The sequence below is a fragment of the Scyliorhinus canicula genome, chromosome 1 (genome assembly GCF_902713615.1).
Source record: "Scyliorhinus canicula chromosome 1, sScyCan1.1, whole genome shotgun sequence".
In the NCBI taxonomy this organism is placed as follows: domain Eukaryota; kingdom Metazoa; phylum Chordata; class Chondrichthyes; order Carcharhiniformes; family Scyliorhinidae; genus Scyliorhinus; species Scyliorhinus canicula.
In genome coordinates, this window is record NC_052146.1 from 42334880 (window position 1) to 42358985 (window position 24106).

The following is a 24106-nucleotide window of genomic DNA, read 5'->3' on the forward strand; positions in this document are numbered from 1 at the left end:
ACCTTACTCCAAAAATCAAAGACAATGCTTCACATTCTATCTGAATATAATTTCACTCATTGGCAATGAGGGTGTGTGACACACATAATAATATTTATTAGTGTCACAAGTAGGTTTCCATTAACACTGCCATGACATTACTGTGAAAGTCCCCTAGTTGCCACAGTCCGGCACCTATTCGGGTACACTGATGGAGAATTCAGAATGTCCAATTCACCTAACAAGCATGTCTTTCAGGACTTGTGGGAGGAAACCGGAGCACCCGGAGGAAACCCACACAGACACAGGGAGAACGTGCAGACTCTGTACAGACAGTGACCCAAGGGGGAATCGAACCTGGGACTCTGGAGCTGTCAGTCTCTTCTCGTCATTATTCAACACATGAGATATCCCAGCACTTATTCTGTATGGAGAGGCATTTCATGCTAGCTTAATCTTTATGGACACATCGTAATGTACAAACATTTTACCTTCTCCCAGTTAACGTTTACATCATATATGTCAAACTCAAGGCCCGCGGTGGAATTATCTTTGGCCCGCGAGATAATATCTAATTACTTTTTTAAAAAAAATTTAGATTAGCCAATTATTTTTTCCAATTAAGGGGCAATTTAGCGTGGCCAATCCACCTACTCTGCACATTTTTGGGTTGTGGGGGCGAAACCCACGCAGACACGGGGAGAACGTGCAAACTCCACACGGACAGTGACCCAGAGCCGGGATCGAACCTGGGACCTCAGCGCCGTGAGGCAGTTGTGCTAACCACTAGGCCACCGTGCTGCCCTAATAATATCTAATTACTATTAAAGCTGGCCCCAGCAATTGAAGCACCTATGGCGTATGATATGACTAATGCCGAGTTTATTCAGGTATAGTGTGAATCACAAAGTGTTGGCCTGTGGAAAAATGTTTTCATTAGAAATTACTCTGGAAAAGCTCCAGATAAAGCAATAAGAAATAAATGCAACTAATTTTTTTATTTATTTAATATTTAATGTTGTTTTTATAGGCAATAACCTAAGCTTTATTAGTTCCAGGTTCAATAAGTTCATTTCAATAAGTTTTGCAAAAAAACATTGAACCAGTCTGGCCCTCGACTTGTCCCGATTTTTAAATTTTGGCCCACGGTGTATTTGAGTTTGACACCCTTGGTTTACATAAATGGAATGCTTTAGGACAGCACGGTGGCACAGTGGGTTAGCACTGTGGCCTCGCGGCGTTGAGGTCTCAGGTTCGATCCCGGCTCTGGGTCACTGTCCGTGTGGAGTTTGCACATTCTCCCTGTGTTTACGTTGGTTTCGCCCCCACAACCCAAAAATGTGCAGGATAAGTGGATTGGCCACGCTAAATTGCCCCTTATTTGGAAAAAATGAATTGGGTACTCTAAATTAAATTTAAAAAATAAATGGAATGCTTTGTCACACTCCTTTGTTCAAATCCATGGAGCACCCTTCCTCAACAGTTCATTCAATGGATACAATAAGGTTATCAAAGTTGTTTTGAATTGACCATAGTAATTCACCTGGCCCAAAAAGGATCGAAGCTCAGAGATATTTTAAATATTTGACACATTTCTTAATAATTGAATCTTATTCTTGGTAGGATGTAATCCATCTTTGTCTACCCTGTGACCCAAATTTGAAACATTTCACATTTGTGGTGCCTCCACTCGAATTCCGTGCTTTTCCAAATGTTGCAACAACTTTTCCAGCCTGTCATTATGGGTCTGCCTGTTTGAAGCTGAAATAAGTATGTCATCCAAATAACCTATTACTCCCGGAATTCCTTGCAAAATTCTGTTCATATCTTTAGAAAAATTCCAGCAGCTGATGAAACAACAAATGGCAACCTACCAAACTGAAATAGACCCATATCTGTATTAACTGTCAAATATGACGTTGAATTACCATCTAACACAAGTAGCATATAGACATTTTTCAGATCTTTGAAAAAATCTGGCCTCCAGACAACATAGTGAACAGATCCTCCATGTTTGGCAAAGTGAATTACATTTTAGTACCTGATTTAAGGTTACTTTATAATCCCACGTATTCTTAGACTATCATCTGACTTTCGTAATATCACTGTGGGAGTAGCCCAATTACTCTGTTCTACTTTAGAGATTATGGGCGCGATTCCCTGGCCTCGTTCCGCTCTTGCTCAAGCGAAATGAGGCAGTGAATAGCAGGAGAGGCCAAAAACAAGAACTGCGCCAGGCGCCAAACAGTTTGCAATGCAACCGGCCTTCTCCCGTAGGCGAAATCAGGATCTCGCCATTGTTATGTTCTGTTTTATGGCCGTAGTACAGATGCATACAGAACATCTAGTTCTTTGACTAGTCAGATGATTTGCTGAAGACAATTAACGAATTGTGTATACAAACATAATGAATAAATTAACTCAGTGAATTCTCCTGGAGCTACTTCCTCTTGCGACTATCCTCTTGTAAGACTTACTACCAACTGCCGGATATCTCGAGTCATATGGTGGATCTCTATTGCCACCAGCTGATTGGAGGTGCATCGATGAACAATTATCTACAAAACTGTGCTCAGGCATATCACCGCAGTCGAGAAACCAAATATCACACTTAAGCCATATTTCCATAAAATTAACGGGAACCACCCCGTATCCAACGTCTTCTGTCATTCATCGGGCCTCCCCAACAAAGGGTCACGCTGGTACCGATTAGTACTTCTTTTTTTTTTAAATGTGAAACTGGCGGAAGGGCTTCTGTGAGAGCCGAGGAGTTGAGTGGGCATCTTTGCTCATAGGCAAAGAGCCTATGTCAGCCCAGTGGTCAGTGGGGGGTGGAGGACCCCCAGCTGGGGGTGGGGAATACTCCGCAGGGGTGGGCTGCCGTGGAAAGGGGGGTAGGTTCTGAAGATGGCAACTGCTCGCAGCACCACCATGCGAACCCCTGGATCGTGTTTACCAGTTCTGGGGGCAACCCTTGTCCCTGCCTGTCTGGCCCACCGACCACCCATAACCCTCACCGACTGCCGAGGCCTCTGGCTCTGCGGCTAAAGGCTATTGCTAATAGGGAATTGGTAATCGTGGTTAAGTGAGCACTTCACACAACCTAAGTGGATTCCCGTGGGTGGATGGTCCATGTTGCACGAGGGAGTCATTGCTCAGCAGCCCGATTAGACAATGGCGCCTGGATATTGTACCTAAAATCTGCGGGAGGCAACACCAACCATGCAGCAGCCAACATCCAAACATTCAGGGGAAGGAAGACAACTCTGCGGACATGTCCACAGCCGGAGGGTGGATGAATGCCATGAGGAAAGGACAAGCGCCACCCAGTGACGTTGTGAGCGGGTGTCCGGGGCATAGGTCCGGTGTGGGGGCCTGCTGCGGCTGGGAGTACATGGACAGGGCCCTCTGGGTGGGGGAAGATGGGTGGGGGGTGTCAATGGGGTTTGGTGGCCCTCGATACCCCGGGCTGGTGTTCTCTGGGGGCTCTGGGCCTGGAGAGCCCCGGCTCACTTGTCAATGGCACATGCACAGCTGTGCCGCCGTGTCCCGTGTGCTGGTTGTGAGATGCAACTTCATCAGAGGGATGGAACTCGGGGGAGCTGATGGCCACCATCCCCACTCCATGGGATGGGTCCAGGTTGGCCCCCTATCCTCCCGATCGGTGCCCTTAAGGCCCTGTGGTTCACCTTGGGATGGAGGGGAATTGGTTTGAGCCCAGGCTGCCTCTGTAGATGAACAGTAAAATATTTAAGGAGAGTTATTTAATGCTTAGGCGTTGACTGTATGTGAAAGACCTACTGAAAACAACTCTGGGGTGAAAGAGGATCAGTTTGAATCAGCCATCCAGTCGACCAGAAAAACCTTGATGCTGCAAAATGCAGTCTTGTTCTGAAGTCTTGGGTTTCCACAGCAGAATGGATGCGAGTTGGAGGTATTATGTGCAATGCCTTATTAAAATGACAGCACCTTTACCTTGGGATAATATTACAGGATCTTTATAGTTAAACATCTGAAAGGCAGTTTAACTGGGTGGTGTTCACTTGTGGGTCTGACCAGATGGGGAGTCTTTTTGGGGGAATGTTTTGTAAGACAAATTTTAACTGTGTAACAATAACCTTGTGTTCTTAAGATTTATTTTCTTCCATTTAATTTTAAAATCCCAAAAGTGTTACTGAGTTTTATGCTGCTGAGATTAGTATGTTCTTCGCTTTATCCGAATGCAAAGACAGGGTATGGCCCAATTAGTCAAGTTCCCCTCTGGGATTTAGTTTGCTTGGCATTTAACATCTGCTGTGGTCATAATACATAATGTTTATGTACCCTGTTTTATTTAATACTTTGTTTTTAATCATGAATTAATTTGAGTTACAAACCAGGGTGGGGACTTGCGATTTTTGGAGTTGCGGTAGAGCCGGGAGTGCAGGAGGCGAAAGAGGCCGGTGTCCTGGCCTTTGCGTCCCTAGTAGCCCGACGAAGGATTCTGCTACAGTGGAAGGATGCGAGGCCCCCAAGTGTGGAGACCTGGATCAGTGACATGGCGGGATTTATAAAATTGGAAAGGGTCAAATTTGCCCTGAGAGGATCAATACAAGGGTTCTATAAACGATGGCAGCCTTTTCTGGACTTCCTGGCTCAAAGATAGGTAACTTGGTCACTAGCAGCAGCAACCCGGGGAGGGGGGTATTTTACTATGGTGCGTTATTGTTGCATAAATTTAAAATTTTTCAATAAAAATTATTTCCACAAAAAAAATTAATTTGAGTTAAAGTTTTATATTGTGATGTAAACAATAATAATTTCAGATTTTATTTGGACCAATCATTTTGAGAATGTCAGGGTATTTGAAATTTCTAATAGAGTTTGAGTCTGCTGTGTAATTTTCACATTTGTATTGTTTGAAAAGTTATCTAGTCTATTTTTTAAAATTAACAGATGAAACAGATTACGATCACCTTTACAGCACAGTTCAGTATAGACCATTAATTTGTTTTTGTGTTTTTGTCTTACATCTAATGAAGGATGGGCAAGGAACAGATGGACAGATGCGCATTATTTCAGCCCCAGCAAGATTACGTCCAGATCCTGCATTTTGTGTACCCAGTGCATTAATTACTGATATGTGCAGCTGTATAGATCCAATGTCACTCCTAGAGTCATCTATGGTTGAGACTAGTGTCTGTGACACTGTGTTTGAAGAAAACTCCTACATTAAACAAAATTCTTTGGTAAGAAATGATTTTGTTACTACCACCATCTGAAATAAATTTGTTCAACAGCAAAGAATATTATCTATCCTCTTTTCCACTCATTTAATTTAATTGCCTCCCTCCCCTTTTACATTTTCCCTTCCAAACCATTCACTATTCCCCAATCAATGGAGCTGGAAATTATTTCCAAAACTTTGTTAATGCTATTCTTTAAGAAGCCAGTGGGAGGTATTTGAGATTAGTCCGTCAATTTTCTTTTGGATGTTGCCCAGCTGAGATGAGGAACTGATCAGATAGAAAACCATGGTTTTAAGTTCATGCTGGCGCTGCAATGCACTGTGCAAGTATAATCTCGTCTTCTAACAACTGTACCTCATTACTTTGATGTGGAGATGCCGGCGTTGGACTGGGGTGGGCACAGTAAGAAGTCTTAGACCACCAGGTTGTGAACTCACCTGATGAAGGAGCTGCGCTCCGAAAGTTAGTGATTCCAAATAAACCTGTTGGACTTTAACCTGGTGTTGTAAGACTTCTTACTGTCCTCATTACTTTAACACTGATAAACAAATGAATATATTAAAAATAGTTCAAGTTTACTTTACTTTTGGTAAATTATGGTTACATGGTGTATTATTGAAAATATGTGTGACTGGAAAATGTTTGCACTAGAGTTATAGACATATTAATTTCTAATATTTATTCACGCATTGTGACTTCAACATTATATTAACTGTTGTACTACATAATACCTGGAAGGCAAACAAATCATTTATATACAAAAGTCTAAAGATAGAACAGTTTTACTTTCCTTTACCAGAACTTAGTGTGGTCCTTTGGAATAAACCGCGATACTCCAGTGCATGCTCTGCATATTGATAACCGGAGGTTGATCCTTTATGCTTCTTCACACACTGCAGTTATGAACAACTTTTCAATTACTCGGCAGCATCTCCTACAGGTAGGCCTAGTTTTCTTTCTTTTTGATGAAGTATTTTGAAGAGGGGACGTGGCTCATGTAGAGTATCAGCATCAGCATGGACATGTTAATTATAATGGGTTGTTACTATGTTGTGACATTTTATATGATTCTCTATAATTCTTCAAAGACCATTTCGTTTTTGGGAAACATTACCTAGTTATAACAAATAGCGCTAACTGGCCTTGATTAAACTATACATGTCCAACTGCTCATTCTGCATTCTAAGAGTTGCCCACAATGAGGGCTGGATTTAGTCCTACTATTGTGGCACCCGCTGAAGAGTTCAAAAGTTATCAGAGATTGGTATGGGTATTTGTTGGCAAGCTCATAAACGTGGGAGATGTAGGCTTGCTACCATGATGTCACATGGCAAGGCAATCAGGAAGCTCACATCACCTCATGGCCATTCTGGAGCTGGCATCATATTTTAAGGACAGCTAGTCCTGTGTTAAGAGTTGGAAATCATCTTGCAGGCCTTTGAAGAAAACTTTGCTGTTTAAGTCTCCAGCATCCAAATGTCTGTTGCTCCAGCACAAATAGACATTCCAAAGCCCAGGGAGAAGACTCCTCCACTGTTACATAAGATCATTGGGTGACATCAATTGATTTCACTAAGATCTGAGACGTCACAGCCCCGCCAGAGCATTTCCTCCAGCGCTTGAGTATGAAGAAAGATGGTAGATAATTTCCATGCTGTGACTACATTCTTTTATTTGCAGGCAGCCTCCTAAAAGTGTTCACCTTAGAGACTTGATTTGTGATACACCTTTAGGTTGGCCCCCTCTGCACCTCAGCATGTGCTGCCCCTTTAAACTTTGAACCTAGTACTTCTGGGTTCTGAATTTCCTGTCTGAGGCATCAGCTCAGTATATTTTTACACAGTGTGGTGAATTATATACCTAGTAATTCACACTGTTGTATTACATGTATTGTGTCCTCGTGGGCTCTGTATACGAGCCGTTGCGCGGCTCTGCCCATAGGGGGAGATGAGGAATTTGTACTGGGCTCCACCCTTGGCTCTGCCCATGGCTCCTCCCACTAACCGGAAGTATAAAGCACTGCAGTCGTAAGCCTGCTCTCAGTTCATCTCGTCGCAAGCAGGCTCTGTTGTAAGACAATTAAAACCACTGTTCACTTCCAATCACGTGTCTTGTGAATTGATGGTCTCATCAATTTAATAGTCTTAAAAAAACTTGAAGAAAACTACTATGGAATCAGTCCTCAAACCTGACCGACTAGAACTCGACCCGCAGGCTGCAGAGGCGAAATAAATCTTTCTACATTGGCTCAGATGTTTCAAGGCCTACCTGGCTGAATCAAGCACTTCAGAAACTACGGAGGAGCAGAAACTCAGCCTACTGCACGCAAGGGTGAGCCATCGTATCTCTACTCAACTTAACAGTATTACCTCATATACTGAGGCCCTGGCCATGCTCGACCGAATGTACGTACGGCCCATCAACGAGGTCTACGCGTGCCACATTTTTACGACCCGCCGCCAGTGCCCCGCGGAGTCGCTGGAAGACTTTCTGCGCGATTTAAAAACCCTAGCTCGGGACTGCAATTTTCAGGCTGTAACAGCCGCCCAACATATTGAGCTCGCTGTCCGTGATGTATACGTGGCACGGCTCAGGTCCAACTATGTGCGCCAGTGATTGCTTGAGAAAGGGGCCCAGCACTTGGAGGACCCTGTAGAGTTAGCTACAATTATGGAGGTCTCGTTCCGCAGCCTCACCTCGTTCCCCGCGGACCAAGCGACCCCATCATGGGCCCCCGACCAGCGACTGCCCCAGGCCTGCGCCACGCGGCCACCCACTCACTATGCAGCACCAGCGTGCCATTTTTGTGGACAGCCCTAACACCCATGGCAGCACTGCCCGGCCCTCAACGTGACCTGCAGCAGCTGCGGTCGCAAAGGACACTATGCCCGGGTATTCCTGGCGAAGAAAACTCCTACTCCAAACTCTCCCGCAACCCAGAGCACTCGCTTCCCAAACTCGCAGGCCCCGAAATGCTGCAGCCTGTATGCCGACTCCGCCCCCACCTGACATGTGCGACTCATGGGGGCCGCCATCTTGGCAACCCCCTCCACGCGGCCGGCCACGTGTGACTCATGGAGGCCGCCATCTTCCTCGCCGCCCACCACGTGCGATCCACGGGGGCGGCCATCTTGGGCTCCATCCTCTCCAACCTCTGAAACTCGTCTCGAAGACTACGACCTCAGAGGGCAATCATCACGGGGCCACTGCAGCACAGCTGATTGAGCCGCTGACTACCCGCAACTCAGCGCGGTCACGTTGGACCAGTCGCGTATGAAACACCTCCGGAACTCTATGATGACCGTTAAAATCAACGGGTACAGGACAACCGTGCCTCTTCGACTCCGGGAGCACCGAGAGCTTCATACACCCAGAACTGGTAAGACGTTGTTCGCTCCCTATCTTTCCTGCACGGCAAACTATCTCCCTCGCCTCGGGCTCACACTCTGTTCACATCCAAACGCGCACCGTTGCGACCCTAACGATTCAGGTCGCCAGCTATTCGAACTTCCAGCTGTACGTACACCCGAACTCTGCGCCTCACTCTTACTGGAGTTGACTTCCAGTGTAACCTCAAAAGCCTCACACTCAGCTTCGGCGGACCCCTACCTCCACTCATTATCTGCAGTCTAGCGACACTAAAAATCGACCCCCCCTCCACTGTTTGCTAACCTCACTCCGGACTGCAAACCCGTAGCCACTCGCAGCAGGCAGTATAGCCTGCAGGACAGGGTGTTTATCAGAACCGAGGTCCAGAGGCTCCTATGTGAGGGGGTCATAGAGGCCAGTAACAGCCCCTGGAGAGCTCAGGTGATGGTCGTCAAGACTGGGGAAAAATTCCGAATGGTAGTAGACTATAGCCAAACCATTAACCAGTTCACGCTCCTCGATGCGTAACAGGATTGCAGACATGGTAAATCAGATCGCACAGTACCGCATCTTCTCCACGGTGGATCTGAAGTCTGCATACCACCAGCTCCCAATCCGCCCGGAGGACCGCCACTACACGGCATTCGAGGCTGATGGCCGCCTCTTCCATTTCCTCCGGGTTCCCTTTGGCGTCACGAATGGGGTCTCGGTGTTCCAACGAGCAATGGACCGAATGGTGGACCAGTACGGGCTGCAGGCCACGTTTCTGTACTTGGATAACGTCACCATCTGCGGCCATGATCAGCAGGACCACGACGCCAACCTCCATCGATTTCTCCAAACTGCCCAGAAACTTAACCTCACGTATAACACGGAGAAATGCGTTTTCCGCACGACCAGACTAGCCATCCTCGGCTATGTCGTGGAAAACGGAGTCCTGGGCCCTGACCCGGACCGTATGCGCCCCCTCTTACAACTCCCTCTCCCTCATTGTCCCAGGGCCCTCAACAGGTGCTTGGGATTCTTCTCGTATTACGCCCAGTGGGTCCCTCAGTATGCGGAAAAAGCCCGCCCACTATTTAAGGCCACACTCTTTCCTCTGTCAGCTGAGGCCCGCCAGGCCTTCACCTGCATCAAGGAGGACATCGCCAAAGCCGCCATGCGGGCGGTGGATGAATCCGTCCCCTTTCAGGTGGAGAGCGATGCCTCAGAGGTCGCTCTCGCCGCCACTCTGAACCAGGCAGGGAGACCAGTCGCCTTTTTCTCCCGAACCCTCTCCGCTTCGGAACTTCGACACTCCTTGGTCGAAAAAGAAGCCCAAGCCATCGTGGAAGCTATACGACACTGGAGGCACTACCTCGCAGGTAGGAGGTTCACCCTCATCACCGACCAAAGATCGGTTGCCTTCATGTTTGACAACGCACAAAGGGGCAAAATTAAAAATGATAAAATCCTGCAGTGGAGGATCGAACTCTCCACCTACAATTATGATATTATGTATCGACCGGGGAAGCTCAACGAGCCCCCAGATGCCTGTCCCGCGGCACATGCATCAGCGCGCAAGATGACCGCCTGAAAGCTATCCACAATGACCTCTGCCACCCGGGGGTCACCCGGCTCACCCACTACGTCAAAGCCCGAAATCTGCCTTTCTCCACTGAGGAGGTAAAAGCCATCACCAGGGATTGCCCGATCTGCATGGAGTGCAAACCGCACTTCTATAGACCAGACAAGGCCCACCTGGTAAAGGCCTCCCGGCCCTTTGAACGCCTGAGCATTGATTTCAAAGGGCCACTCCCTTCGACCAATCGAAACGTGTACTTTCTGAATGTCACCGATGAGTTCTCCCGCTTCCCGTTTGCCATCCCATGCCCCGATATGACCTCCCACACAGTCAGTAGGGCCCTGCATAGTATCTTCACCCTGTTTGGTTTCCCCAGCTACGTACACAGCGACAGGGGTTCGTCCTTTATGAGCGACGAGCTGAGTCAGTACCTGCTCGACAAGGGCATTGCCTCGAGCAGGACTACCAGCTACAACCCCAGGGGGAACGGGCAGGTGGAGAGGGAGAACGCGACGGTCTGGAAGACCGTCCTACTGACCCTCCCATTGGCAGGAGGTCCCCCCCGACGCGCTCCATGCTATTAGGTCCCTCCTGTGCACCGCCACCAACCAGACCCCTCACGAGCGGCTATTTGTTTTTTCTAGGGGCACTACCACGGGGGCCTCGCTCCCAGCTTGGTTGAAGACACCGGGCCCGGTTCTCCTCCGGAAGCACGTCCGGGCACACAAAACTGACCCACTCGTAGAAAGAGTGCTCCTACACCACTCCAACCCCCAATACGCTTTCATCGAATACCCTGACGGCCGTCAGGACACTGTTTCTCTCCGGGACCTGGCGCCTGCAGGATCCAACTCCACCACCACTACCGCCGAGGTACCCCTCACACTACACCTCACCCAACCCTCCGTGCCTTGCGACCCCGCACCTATAGGTTCACTGCCCGTGCTCCGCGCCCCCGCGCCTATAGGTTTCCTGCGCTCCCCGTCGCCCGTCGCACCAGTCGGGTACGAAGCTCGGACCGAATCACCCCCGGAGTCCACCATCGTACCCTCGCCCACCGCCCTCACCCAGCCACCCGAAGAGGCTGCAACCCCGGTGCTCCGCCGATCGCAAAGGACGACTCGGCCGCCGGACCGGGTCAATTTGTAGGCCCATCACCCCCGCCGGACTTGATTTTTTTTTACAGAGGGTGAATGTGGTGAATTTTGTACCTAGTAATTCACACTGTGTTGTATTACATGTATTGTGTCCTCGTGGGCTCTGTATACGAGCAGTTGCACGGCTCTTCCCATAGGGGGAGATGAGGAGTTTGTACTGGGCTCCACCCTTGGCTCCGCCCATGGCCCCTCCCACTAACCGGAAGTATAAAGCGCTGCAGTCGTAAGCCTGCTCTCAGTTCATCTCTTCATAGGCAGGCTCTGTTGTAAGACTATTAAAACCACTGTTCACTTCCAATCACGTGTCTTGTGAAGTGATGGTCACATCACACAGAAAGTGTCTTTATGATCAATCCAGTGCCCTGTGTAACTCAGTCTTCCTGAAGTCCAAACAACTCTCACAGTAAGTCCAGTAACTTGCCAACTTTCACTGGGCATGTCACCGAATGCATGAGAGAGATGAGTGAGTGTCACTGAGTTGGTGAGGCAGGATTAAATCGGCCTGAATTGCATGTAAAGATGTGGCAAGTGGGCAATTAATCACATCAATGAGTTTCCCGTTGCTAACAGATGATTTTCTTGTTTTATTACCTTTCTGCCACTGACCGACCCGCATATCGTTTTTCTACCGCTGGAATGCTGATGCATGTCCTCTGGCACAATTCTCTGTGCCATTTTGCTCACTGCAGTGAGCTCCACAAAATCCAGCCCCATTTTAGACAAATTGGTCTACAGTTACCCAGTTTGTCCTTCTCTTTATTCTTCTTAAGCTATTCTTCGTCTCCACAGCACCATTGACATATTTAGAGGATTTAAGTAAAATGTGGCCAAAGGCTTTGTTATTTCTTCTTTGCTGCCATTCAACAGCCTAGGGTACAGGCTAACTCGTTCCAATGACATAACCATAAATTCTGCTATAGCTTGTTCTTATTTGTTCTTCTTCCAGTACACTTATTTTTTAAAATGTTTTTATTGGGTTTTATACATGACATACTTACAAATGTACACAAAGAAACCAAAAAAGGAGAAAAAAACAGGAAGTATATATACAAAGATCAAAAAAAAATTCATAACACAAGGATGGGGGGGGGGGGGGGGGGGGGGGGGGGGGGGGGGGGGGGGGGGGGGGGGGGGGGGGTTGCTTTCTCCCGCCCTTCTCTTTTTTTAATACAAAACAAAATCGGGTAGAAGGGGCACCTGGGTGGTGCCCCTGATGTCACTTGTATCTCTTGGTCGGTTTTCTTTGTTGTTTTTTGTCTATTTGCCTCAGCTTTGGCCGTCTGTTGTTCCTTCTCCCTGTTCTTTCTTTCTCTCTTTCACCTTGCTGTGCTTGTTGTGGTTGTTGTTGTTTCCTGTGATCTCCCCCAGTTTGTGTTCTGTCCTCTTTCTTCCCTACTGGCTCCCCTCTGTTCTCCTTCCCTCGTCCTCCCTCCCTCCCTATCCCCCCTCCACCCCACCACCCTTCCCTCCCCTCCCCTCCCGCACCTTCTTCTCTGCTACTGCTACTCCCCTTTCTTTTCTGCTGTGTTTGGCTACGCCCTCTTGCTCCCCCCCCCCCCCCTATCCTCCATCCCTTCCCTCTATTCTATCACTGCCTGGGCTACTTTCCCCCGGTTCTTGGCTACTTGTTTATTTGTTTGTTGGCCACAAACAGGTCCCGGAACAGTCGGGTGAATGGCTCCCATGTTTTGAGGAAGCCATTTTCCAACCCTCAAATGGCGAATTTGATTTTCTCCATTTGGAGAGATTCTGAGAGGTCGGACAGCCAGTCTGCAGCTTTGGGTGGTGATGCTGACCGCCAGCCAAACAGGATTCTACGGCGGGCGATCAGGGAGGCAAAGGCAGGGTCCCCCGCCCTCCTCCCCATGAAGAGATCTGGCTGGTCTGATACCCCAAAGACTGCCACTTTCGGGCATGGCTCCACCCTCGCTCCCACCACTTTGGACATTGCCTCGAAGAAGCTTGTCCAGTACCCAGCAAGTCTGGGGCAAGACCAGAACATCCTCCAGTACATTTACATTCTCATTTCAACTATCATTTATAAAAATCCATGAAAGGCATTTATTTAATATCCTTGGCTTATCTTCCCTTTCCACGATTTGACTCCTTTTATCCATGAATGATCCTTCTCTTTCAACTATTTTATAGAATACATTTTATGATGCAAAGATAAGATTGTAATAGTGTTCAATATTTAGGTAATTCCAACCGGAGTTTTGATGTGACAATGAGTACCACATTATTATGTATGTTATTATAAGTTTATAATTGGCACAGTATCATAATAGTTATGTTACTGGACTATGAATCCAGAGGTTTGGACTGATGGTCTGAAGACTTGAGTCAAGTCCCACCACAGTAGCTAAGGAATTTAAACTCAGCTAATTAAATTAATCTGGAATAAATATGAAACTACCAGATTGTCATTAAAAACCCATCTAGTTTCCTAATGTCCTGTGGGGGAGGAAATCTGCCATCCTTACCCCAGTCTGCTCAGGATACGACTCCTGGCCCACAACAACATAATTGACTCTTAACTGCCCACTAAAATGACCGAGCATCCGCCCACTCAATTGTAGAAGATGGACAATAAATGTTGGCCTTTCCAGCGACTCCTAAATTCTATTAATTGATTGTAGTGTTTGTCCCCTTTCTTGGGTGATCTGCTGAGAGGGTCACATGACCCAGGTAACAAATCAGGGACACGGGTGGGGAATCACCTGAGCAAGTAGCAGTTCGATCCTGGAAACTGACTTGCAGCCGTGAGGCTGAAAGCTTCTGCGTTGTAGTTATATGTAAATAAACATTGCAGTTGTTATTTACCTAACTGGTGAATGCTAAATATTACATTAATAAAAAAATGAATTATGTTAATCTAAAATAATTTTTGTGAAATCCCAGTTTTTTGTTCCTTGTGTAACATAATGTAATTTGTTCTCCAGGGTCATTGTAGTCCACTTTCATGCATAGCTGTGAGTGGGAATAGGCGATGGGTAGCAACAGCAGACCAAAGCTCAGAGAGTCTAGTTATTGTATGGGACACTTTCTCTGGGTAAGTTTAAGTGAATGATGATCAGTTTTATTGAATTAATTCTATCTGCCCCTTTGATACAGGTGCTTTAGAGCTTTAAAGTATTTTAATTTTGCTTCTGTTTCATTACTTTTGGTCTCCACATGTCCTCTGTGTTTAAGAAGACAAGAAATGTCTTTACAGGCCTCTGATAATTCTGTAACTGAACTTGTTAGAGAATGTCTGAGAGTACCTCAAGGGTAATTCTCATTTCTCTTTTCCTCCTTGCTTGTGGGTAACCAAATGGTCTTCTTTTGCCACCAGAGTGGGAGGCTGGCATTGCAAGCAAATAATAAACCATCTTGAAGCATTACTGGTGGGAATCTGAGAACCAAGTAGTTTGTATTCAAGTCAACATTTTAAAAAATGATGCTGCACTCAAAAAAATGTAATGTAATTCTTTCGTTACAAGGATAGTGAGTAAAAAGGTGAATTGATAATATCAGATAGCAGTGCCATGCAATTTCTGGTGCTATTTTCTGGTTCTTTGCACCATTCAAACACTGTTGCCCAGTAGCATAAAACATGCCATTGCAGTTAATAACATGGTGAGTGTCATGATTGATTAGTTTTCCCCGTGTCTGCGTGGGTTTCGCCCCTACACCCCAAAGGTGTGCAGGGTAGGTGGATTGGCCATGCTAAATTGCCCCTTAATTGGAAAAAATGAATTGGGCACTCTAAATTTATATTAAAAAATGATTGGTTAGTATTACATCATATATGAAACCTGAGTGTCCTCAATGCAGGTAAAAATACAGGCAAAATACTTTGGCCGTGATTTTCCAGGCCCGTTTTCCATGGGTGCAAATCCCGTTATTGCTGCTAAATCCCGCGAGAAGCCAAAAATTGGATTTGCGCCGGCAAAAACACCGAATGTGATCTTCCCAGGCCCTCCCCAAAAGGTGTGAGAACCTGATCTGAATGCATTGCAGTATTATTAATGAGGTTTAAGTTACATGTTCCGGCCTCATTGAATCGGCCCGCCCATCAGCGTGATGTCACACGGGCGTAATAAATGTGGACCTGGTGCCATGAACTCCGAGAGGCAGGAAGGTGATGAGTAACCCTTTCCTTCTTTTAACACCCAGCTGCTGACTTCCCTCAGAGTTTCTAATGAAAGGTTTCTTGTCCGTAAACCTTTTCATTGCCAGTAATGATTCCATTAGCCTGTGTGCCAAAGAAATGGGAATGAACTCACAGATAGCAGCTGCCAATGGCCTGCTGGTGTGTGCCTACTGCGGGAATAGGGCTCATGATGTGGTGGGAAGAGAGTGATAAGACTGAAGGTTGCCAGCCTAAGGGGCTGGTTGCATGATACTAAAGAGAGAAGAGCAATGATCAAGCCAGGGGGAGCATGGATTACGCTTTCAGGTAATGCAATGGTTTCCAGGAGTGTAAAGGCATGGCAGTAATTCGATCATGGGGATGACAAAGCCTGAGAATTAATGGCATCTATTAGTGTTGCCTGTGCCTGAAAGTCTTGCTCGTCCAACTAACTGGCCATCATTGTTTAACCCAATGTCTGCAGCCCACAGTCTCAGAGCAAAGGTGACCAAAAATAATTCAAAGTAAATGTGATGATCCTTTTAATCCAATTTTGATTTGATGTTTTTAAGTTTCTACTGCTCTTTGTTTTTGTTTCAGACACTGCCCCTTTAAGGAGCGGCCCCTTTTAATTTGTCCATCAGTTTATTGATTCAGTTTAATTGGTTAAACTCTAAAATAATTCATAGTAAAGGTGAAAGATTGAAACCTTAAGTGTCAAGGGATGAAGGTTGGGTTCAGGGCATTGGGAGGGATAGTGTTGTGCGTCACAGCAGAGATCACCCAAATGTCCTGTCGGAACCAATAGCCCTGACGCTTCACATGGGCATGTATATGCCCCAAAAAGTGATGGACCCTTCTGTTGCTGATATAAAGGAAGGGAACAACCAGTCCCGAGCCCATAGGTGACTCTGATACCGCAAGGACAGTGACCATGGCTGGTCAAGCAATGATGTGTGATGGGCAGCAGAGAATTGCGGTAGCGCTGACCATTGCTGATAGTGTAGGGTTTTCAGCTTTTAGGACCAGAGGACATGGGTGTTGGGAGGATTTGAGGGTAACGGGATGGATTACGGATGGTGACGGGACTGTCTTTCTCCCTTTCTCCCATGCCGCCCAGATTATCGACTTGCGTTGGATTGGAGCCAGTAGAATTGGCCATCATTCCGATAACAGGGATGGAGGTGGACAGATTCCACTGAGTCAGAGAAGCATAACTCAGGGAAGAGCATAAACCAAGATGACAGGGGGCCACTGGGCGAGCTTAAGGGCTGGCCCTTCCTGCCAAAGATGGGGCTTGAAGGCATCTGAGAAGGTGACCTCAGGTTTACAGGACCCCCATGTCCTTTCTGGAGCTGTCGGACACCTGAGATATCCTTTTTTTTTCATTTTTTCATTTATTTTTTTATTAAGTGTGGCCAATCCACCTACCCTGCACATCTTCTGGGTTGTGGGGGTGAAGCCCAGGCAAACATGGGGAGAATGTGCAAACTCCACACGGACAGTGACCCAGAGTTGGGATCGAACCTGGGACCTCGGCGCTATGAGGCAACCGTGCTAACCACTTGCGCCACCGTGCTGCACTCACCTGAGATATCCTTGGTGGGCATCTTCTGGAGGGCATTGACCGGGGGGGGGGGATCCTGCTGACTTTTGGGTGTCACTAGTGTTGCCGTTTTACCCTGTTTTGCACGCTGCCCCTGAGAAGCACCGGTGTTAGGAAGGGAGGATCTAAATGGGCTGGACACCGCCAGAAACTCCTTGGTGGAAGGCCACAAGATGGGCTCCAGTGCTCTTCCTCCCTCTGGGTGCTTGTAGGCCCAGGGTGATCCCATGGAACGGAGGGGCAGCTAGAGTGAGCTCCAGAAGCCGCTGCATCACATGACACTGCCAATCCTGGAGACCCGCCATTGTTTGCACCATGGTGTAGAAACCCTCAGCGTTGGACCTGTGTTTGGATCAAGCTCTGCAACCTCTCAGCAATGTCCTCTGTGTCTGCACCATGCTCTTGAGGCCCTCAGCCATGGTCCTCAGAGACTGGTCCATGCTTTGGACTCCGCCACTCATGGCTCTGACGTCCTGACCCAGGCTTTCCACTGCAGCCGCACCCTTGCAGTATTGGCCTGGGTGACACGCAATGTGGCAAGCATCTCCTGTGACTGAAGGCTATGGGACCCCACCAATTGGCCTTGCAGTTGCAGGAATGTCACTGACCTTGCTTCTTGGTTTCCCGGCTCTGCCTTTGCATCTCTCAGCTGAGGGAGCAACTTGTCCAGGTGCACGGTACCTGGCTGGGGCATAGCTGAGTCTTGGGATTCAGCAGATTTCCAACTGCCCGATCCCTGGGATGTTCCTGTCTCCACCTGATGTGTATCAAGAGCTGTGTGGTGATCACTAGATAGCGACCTAGAAGCTTCTCTATTCAGGTCCCGTACTGAGGTGATTGTCTCTGCAGTGGTGGATGGTGCCGGTGATAGCTGTGATGCCTCTTCAATGTCTTCCTCAAAGATCTCCTCCGAGGTGCTGTCCAGAGTTACGGGGGGGGGGGGGGGGGGGGGGGCTCTGCTTGTCGATGGCCCGGCCTCTTCAGATGGTGTTTCTGCAAACATAGAACATAGAGAAATACAGCACAGAACAGGCCCTTCGGCCCACGATGTTGTGCCGAACTTTTGTCCTAGGTTAATCATAGATCATAGCATTTTGGACACTATGGGCAATTTATCATGGCCAATCCACCCAACCTGCACATCTTTTGACATAGTTTTGTAAATGGTATGACAAAGATCTGGGCACTTAGCAACTCACTCTAGACAGGTCATCAGGATGAAGATGCAGTGGATCTTCACTTCACTGGCACAGGCAAACCTCATTGTTGGTGACCGCATGCTCCAGGCCCTCCCCTGCAAGCTCCATGGTCTATTCCTCGAAGGGAGTGGGCATTTTGAGGTCGGACACCACCCTTCCCCTTCTAACTTCCCTGTGGAAATACAAAGGGGACATTGTGAGCCAAACGCCTGGTGTGTTGGTGTCAAGGATAACAGGTATGTGTGGACTCCTTGCCTAGGCAGGAAGGAGTTGCGATGAGCAGTTGGGGGGGGGTTTGATGATGATGCTGGGAGTTTGGGTGTTGGGAGGCTGCGACGTGGCAGCAAATAGGTTAACGGTGATATTCTGGGGGTGACTGACAGTAATAATGCCGGTGGAGACAAAAACTCACCCATGCAATGTTTAGGAGGTCATTTACCTTCTTTCGGCACTGGACCCCCGTCCTCCCGGTCATGCTGTTGCACATAATTGTGCTGCCACCGTGTCCCAGGCGGAATTGGTGACATTGCTCGGCAATCTCCTGCCAACACATGGGTATGTCGTGGCCCACCCTCCTTCACGTCATTGAGAAGTTTGGTGAGGGCTCACTCTGAAAACCAAAGCACGGGTCTGGCTGCTTCTTCCTGGCTTGACTGAGAGTGAGGGCTGTGGATCCATTTAAATGCAGCTCCCCCATGATTGCAGTTCTCAGCTGACCCCCGGGGAGGGCAAATCAGACACCTGACGAGTTAGGCGTCATGTGTTTCATGTTGGGGGGGGGGGGGGTAGAAAATTAGACTGTGGCTGAAGATCTTAATCTCACCGATTTTCACACCTGAAATGACACTTGAGTAATTTTTCGGGAAAATTCCATCCATAAGTTTCAAATCAAATGGCCACGCTGTGCCAGAAAAGCAGCTCGCCGTGGTGCAGCATAGCCGATAGAAGCTGGGGGACCCCGCTCCCGGGAGCTACCCGGCTCGCAACACCTCACGAGATCGTGGGTTTCCTCTGGGTGCTGCGCTTTCCTCCCACAGTCCAAAGATGTGCAGGTTAGATGGATTGGCAATGCTAAATTGCCCTTAGTGGGGTTACAGGATAGGGTGGAGGTGTGGAGATAAGGTGGAAGTGTGGGCTTCGGTAAAGTGCTGTTTCTAAAGGCCGGTGCAGACTTGATGGGGAGAATGGCCTCCTTCTGCACTGTAAATTCTATGATTCTATCCAGTGCAATCTCGTGAGACGTTGCAATGTAAATTCCGCCCATTGTGGGCAGGATCACTTTTTGGCAAATCTGAATATTAGAGCGAGACAGCTAGCCTCACTCTGTAGATTCCTGAGATGCTTGAGGCTTTGGGATTCATCTACTTCGCCTTGGAGACCACGGGCGTGCGCTGTTCAGCACAGGTCCCACAAACGGGGACCAGATGGAACGCCATTCTTGGGAGTTTCCCATGGGATTGGAGGCCCCAACTGCATGCCTTTTGGGCAGGGTAGTGCCCTGGCACTGCTGGTGCCAGCTGGGGACCCTGGCAGTGCCAGCCTGGCACTGCTGGCTAGCATCGTAAAGAGGCGTCCTGATCTCTTGCTATACTGGGTAGTTCTAGCAAACAGCAAGCCCCCCCCCCCCCCCCCCCCCTCCACTGTACAAAACAGGGCTATGTGCTGTCTGGGCCGCGTTCCCCATTCAGTCCCCTTATACAACTCAAGTCGCATTGAATAGCCATTTGTTTTTCGGTACTGCGAGCATTGGGAATCATGCGGCTAAATGCGCTCGCTATGGGACTTTGTTCCCTTTTGGGAGAATTGTGCCCTATATTTTCACATTAATGAATGAAATAAGTTTTGTTGTAGGGGTGTAGTGAATTAAAATCTGCCACAGACTATGGGATAGAAATTTTCTCTTTCTGCTGACTGAACTACTTAGGGTCCTATAAGACTGAGTTTGGATAATGTCAATCCAGTTCTTTGTCAGTATTTTTCTACTGCCCAAGAGGAACTGGATTGAGCACAGCAATCTCAGAATGGCCACAAGGTGGGCAGCACGGTGGCCTAGTGGTTAGCACAGCTGCCTCACGGCGCTGAGGTCCCATTTCGATCCCGGCTCTGGGTCACTGTCCGTGTGGAGTTTGCACATTCTCCCCGTGTCTGCGTGGGTTTGGCCCCCACAACCCAAAAATGTACAGAGTAGGTGGATTGGTCACACTTAATTGCAAAAAATAATTGGATAATCTAAATTTATTAAAAAAAAGAAAAAAAAAAAGAATGGCCACAAGGTAAGTGTGAAAAATAGGAAAAAAAGCACCATGAGATAGGCCTCTTTTGAGTTTATGCTCAGACAATTTAGCCTAAAGTAGCAGAGGCTTTACTCTGTTTACCTCACAAGATGCTTGATGCCAATGCGGGTTCCATTTCCAGCATTAATGTCCTTCATGTTGCTGAGTCAATATTTATTTTAAAAGTATAGTTTTTTTGCATATTCATAAAGGGAGATGGTATGTTGCATATCAATTACAGTTACTGAATTTGGATGAGTAATGTAGTGGTAATTGATTTTGTAAATTGGAATCATGAGCTTTGTAATCACTATATATTTTCTATTTTGGGTTCCAGTATACCTGTACAAACACTCTTTGACTGTCACCCAGAGGGTGGAGTTGGTGCCATGGCTATGACTCAAGATGCGAAGTATCTAGCAACAGTTGGTACAGGAACAGTTCAGGTGCACAAAGGATTATGATTTTCCATTAACTTTGCCTCTTTTTTACTTGTGAAAAAGAACATGATGGGAGATTGTGGAGGTGGGTGGGTTTGAGGGTGTGGGGATGGGTTTGGGAACAGTGTGATGTAGCTCTGGAGTGATCGGTGGTTAAAAAAAAAAGAAAAAAAAGAAAAAAAAAAAAAACTTTGCCTCTTTTAGATACAGTTTCATTAATTCCTCTAAAACAATATATGCATGAGTATTTGAACCTCTGAAATAAGAATTTTGTTTTTTTTGGTTGTGAATTATCCATCTTGTGAGAAGAGAAGACATTTCATTATCCAGTTTTTAAAAAAAATTTGAGTCTTGTATTATCATTTTGCAACTCCTTTATTTTTGTATAATGGAAAACAGCGATAGAAATCACAAACGTCAATGTAAAGCTGAAATGTTAAAGCTCACTGATGCAACAAAAGGAAAACAGAATGTCAGCCAAGACGGAGAAGTCAGCCCAAGTTGGTTATCTAGTGACCTCTGCCAGGAAGCACACACTTTTTGAGTGTTGTGTGAGGGCAGTTTGCAGAGGAATGTATGTACAGGTGTTGGTCATTTAGCCCCCGGAATCTGTTCTGCTATTCCATGAGATCATCATCGATATGTGACCTAATGCGATATGCATGCCTTTGCTCCATATCATTTCATACCTTGTTTAATACAAACCTATCAATCTCAAATTTAAAATTAACAATTGATGCAGTATCAGCTACTATTTGAGAAAAAAAGTTCCAAACCTCTGTCACCCTTTGCATGTAGAAATGTTTCTTAACTTAATTCCTGAAGTGCCAGGCACAAACTTTCAGACTTTATTCCCCAGGCTTAGAATCTCCGATCAATGAAAATAGTTCCTTTCTAACTACCTATAAGTTCCCCTTAATATCACATCCTGCCGATTACAATAACTGCCCATTATTCCCATTACATGTCACCTGCTGTGCAGCCATCTCCTAAGCATGTCAATAATTTGCCCTTAATTTCATGAGCTTTAAATTTAACCAAATGTTTCTTATGAGTATCTTTATTGAATACCTCTGGAAGTGTATATTAATAACATTCATAGGCTTTCCCCTGTCTTTTACTTTAGTCACTTCGGCAAGAAAATTAATCAAGTTGTCCAGGCATAACCTACCCTTCATAAACTGCAAATTTTCAAGATGTTCAGTCACTCCATCTGTTGTTGTATGCTCCAGTAATTTCCCAACAACAGATGTTAGACTAACCGATCTATAATTCCCAGCTTTCCCTCTCACACCTTTCTGAATCAGTGATTTGACACGTACAATTTCAAACCTAAAAGAATGGTTCCTGAATCAAGAGATCTTTGTAAGGTCATGGTTAAGGCATTTGCAAAGTTCTCACTGCTTTCCCTTCCCTGGGATGAGAATCTTTGGTCCTGAAGATTCGTCGCTCCTCAGTGTCATTTCTTTATTACCGTTAATTTGCTCACCGTAATCTAGATGAGTTCCTGTTCGTGTTCAATATTGGTTTCCTTAGGATGGCCAGCATGTTATCTGCTTTCTTTGTTTTAAATTATTTTGTACCATCACAAATAATTACTTAACATGTCTGCCATTTTCATATTTTCATTTATAATTGAACTCATCAGTTTTCAAGGAACACGCATTGCTCTTCAGCACCCATGTATTTTCCTAATACAATTGTAGAGGTTTATAATGTTGATTTTGATATCGCTTGCAAGTTTCAAATATACACTTTTTGTAATACTTACTACTTTTTAATCACTCTTTGTATCTCTCCCATTTATGAGGAGCTGTGCTATATTTTTGCATTCTTTTATACTTTTTTTTCAAGTTTCACCTTGTCCCTTACCTCTTTAGTCTTCCGTGTCTAGTAAGTGACGAGTAGAGAGCTTGCTCCTAAGGGATATAAACTGGTTCACCTGGATGTATTCCTTTTGATGTATCTGGTTTTGAATAGCTTATTAATACTCAATATATAATCTTGGGTAATACCTAGGGGTTTCACAGGACGGCGCAACATCGAGGGCCGAAGGACCTGTACTGCGCTGTAATGTTCTATCTGTTCTATGTAGGTATTGAACAGTTGCTGGCTTACAATACTTGTAAGCATTTTAGGAAGATGGGAATGGGCAGTCCGACAACGATTATTGCTGTTTTCTGTCTACCAACTGGACTCCATGCAGATGCTGCCATGAGGGGAGGTTAAATGTCAGTGCATTGTTTTATCAGGATCCCTTGCTTAACAAGTGTTTTTCAGAGCAAATGAGACTGAGTTCTAAGAAACCTAAACCTGTCTCATTGACATTGCTCTGATGGGTCTCCCTGCAATGGGTCCAATTCCATCCCCAAGGAAGTTTCAAGGCAGCAACAAAGGGATGGGAAGCTTTATTTGTGCCCTTTGTACCTGAATAATTGGGTGTTCCCAAGTGTCCAACATTTGTAAAATCAACCTTAGAGCTGTTACGATTTCAGCTAATGTTACTGCTGGGTAGTCAGGTCTCGATGGATTGTAACTTTAAGAAATGGGGATGAATAGCATTGCGGGACTGCTGATGAACCTTTAAACAAAAGTAACTACTCCTTCACCCCACCTATGTCTCTACAGATGTACACAGATTTGTAAAGATAACACAAGTTTAAAAAATAGATCGTATACTCTAATGTTCTCAGTAAGTACACAATTCATGTAAACCAACAGGCAAACTGTGATCAGATACACAGCACTAAAATCAAATGGCGGATTCCTCACAGTACACATGCCAGGGGCTGGCCCAAGAAGGGATATGGTTGATCGGCAGGGGAGGGGGCAGGGTGTCCCCCGAGTCGGTTAGTCACATAGAATATGAGAGGGCTGAATGGGCCAGTCAAATGGTCGCGCATGTTCAGGCATCTGAGGAGCTTGAAGGTGGGCATGGCCTTTTTGCAAGAAACTAAGTTGAAGGTTGGGGAGCAGATTAGGCTGAGGAAAGGGTGGGTAGAGCAAGTCTTTCATTCAGGATTAGATATGAAGACGCGGCGGGTGGCAGTGCTGATAAACAAGCGGGTGGTGTTTGAGGTGGGGAATATAGTGGCAAATTCGGAAGGTAGGTTTGCGATGGTGAGTGGGAAGCTGGAGGGGATACCAGTGGGATTGGTGAATGTCTATGCCCCAAAC

General features: G+C 46.5%; 1 protein-coding gene across 2 annotated transcripts in view; it reads left to right on the forward strand.

Annotated features, from left to right (window-relative positions):
* Nucleotides 1–24106, forward strand: part of cfap251 (cilia and flagella associated protein 251) — a 135863-nt gene that overhangs the window by 19654 nt on the left and 92103 nt on the right. For both annotated transcript variants that reach the window (XR_005459784.1, XM_038789752.1), the window contains exons 3-6: nucleotides 5001–5207; nucleotides 6007–6147; nucleotides 14240–14349; nucleotides 20827–20935. Coding sequence is in view for 1 of the 2 variants with exons in the window: in XM_038789752.1 (XP_038645680.1) it covers nucleotides 5001–5207; nucleotides 6007–6147; nucleotides 14240–14349; nucleotides 20827–20935 (567 nt within the window). In the remaining variant the exon portion in view is untranslated. The remainder of the gene's footprint in view (nucleotides 1–5000; nucleotides 5208–6006; nucleotides 6148–14239; nucleotides 14350–20826; nucleotides 20936–24106) is intronic.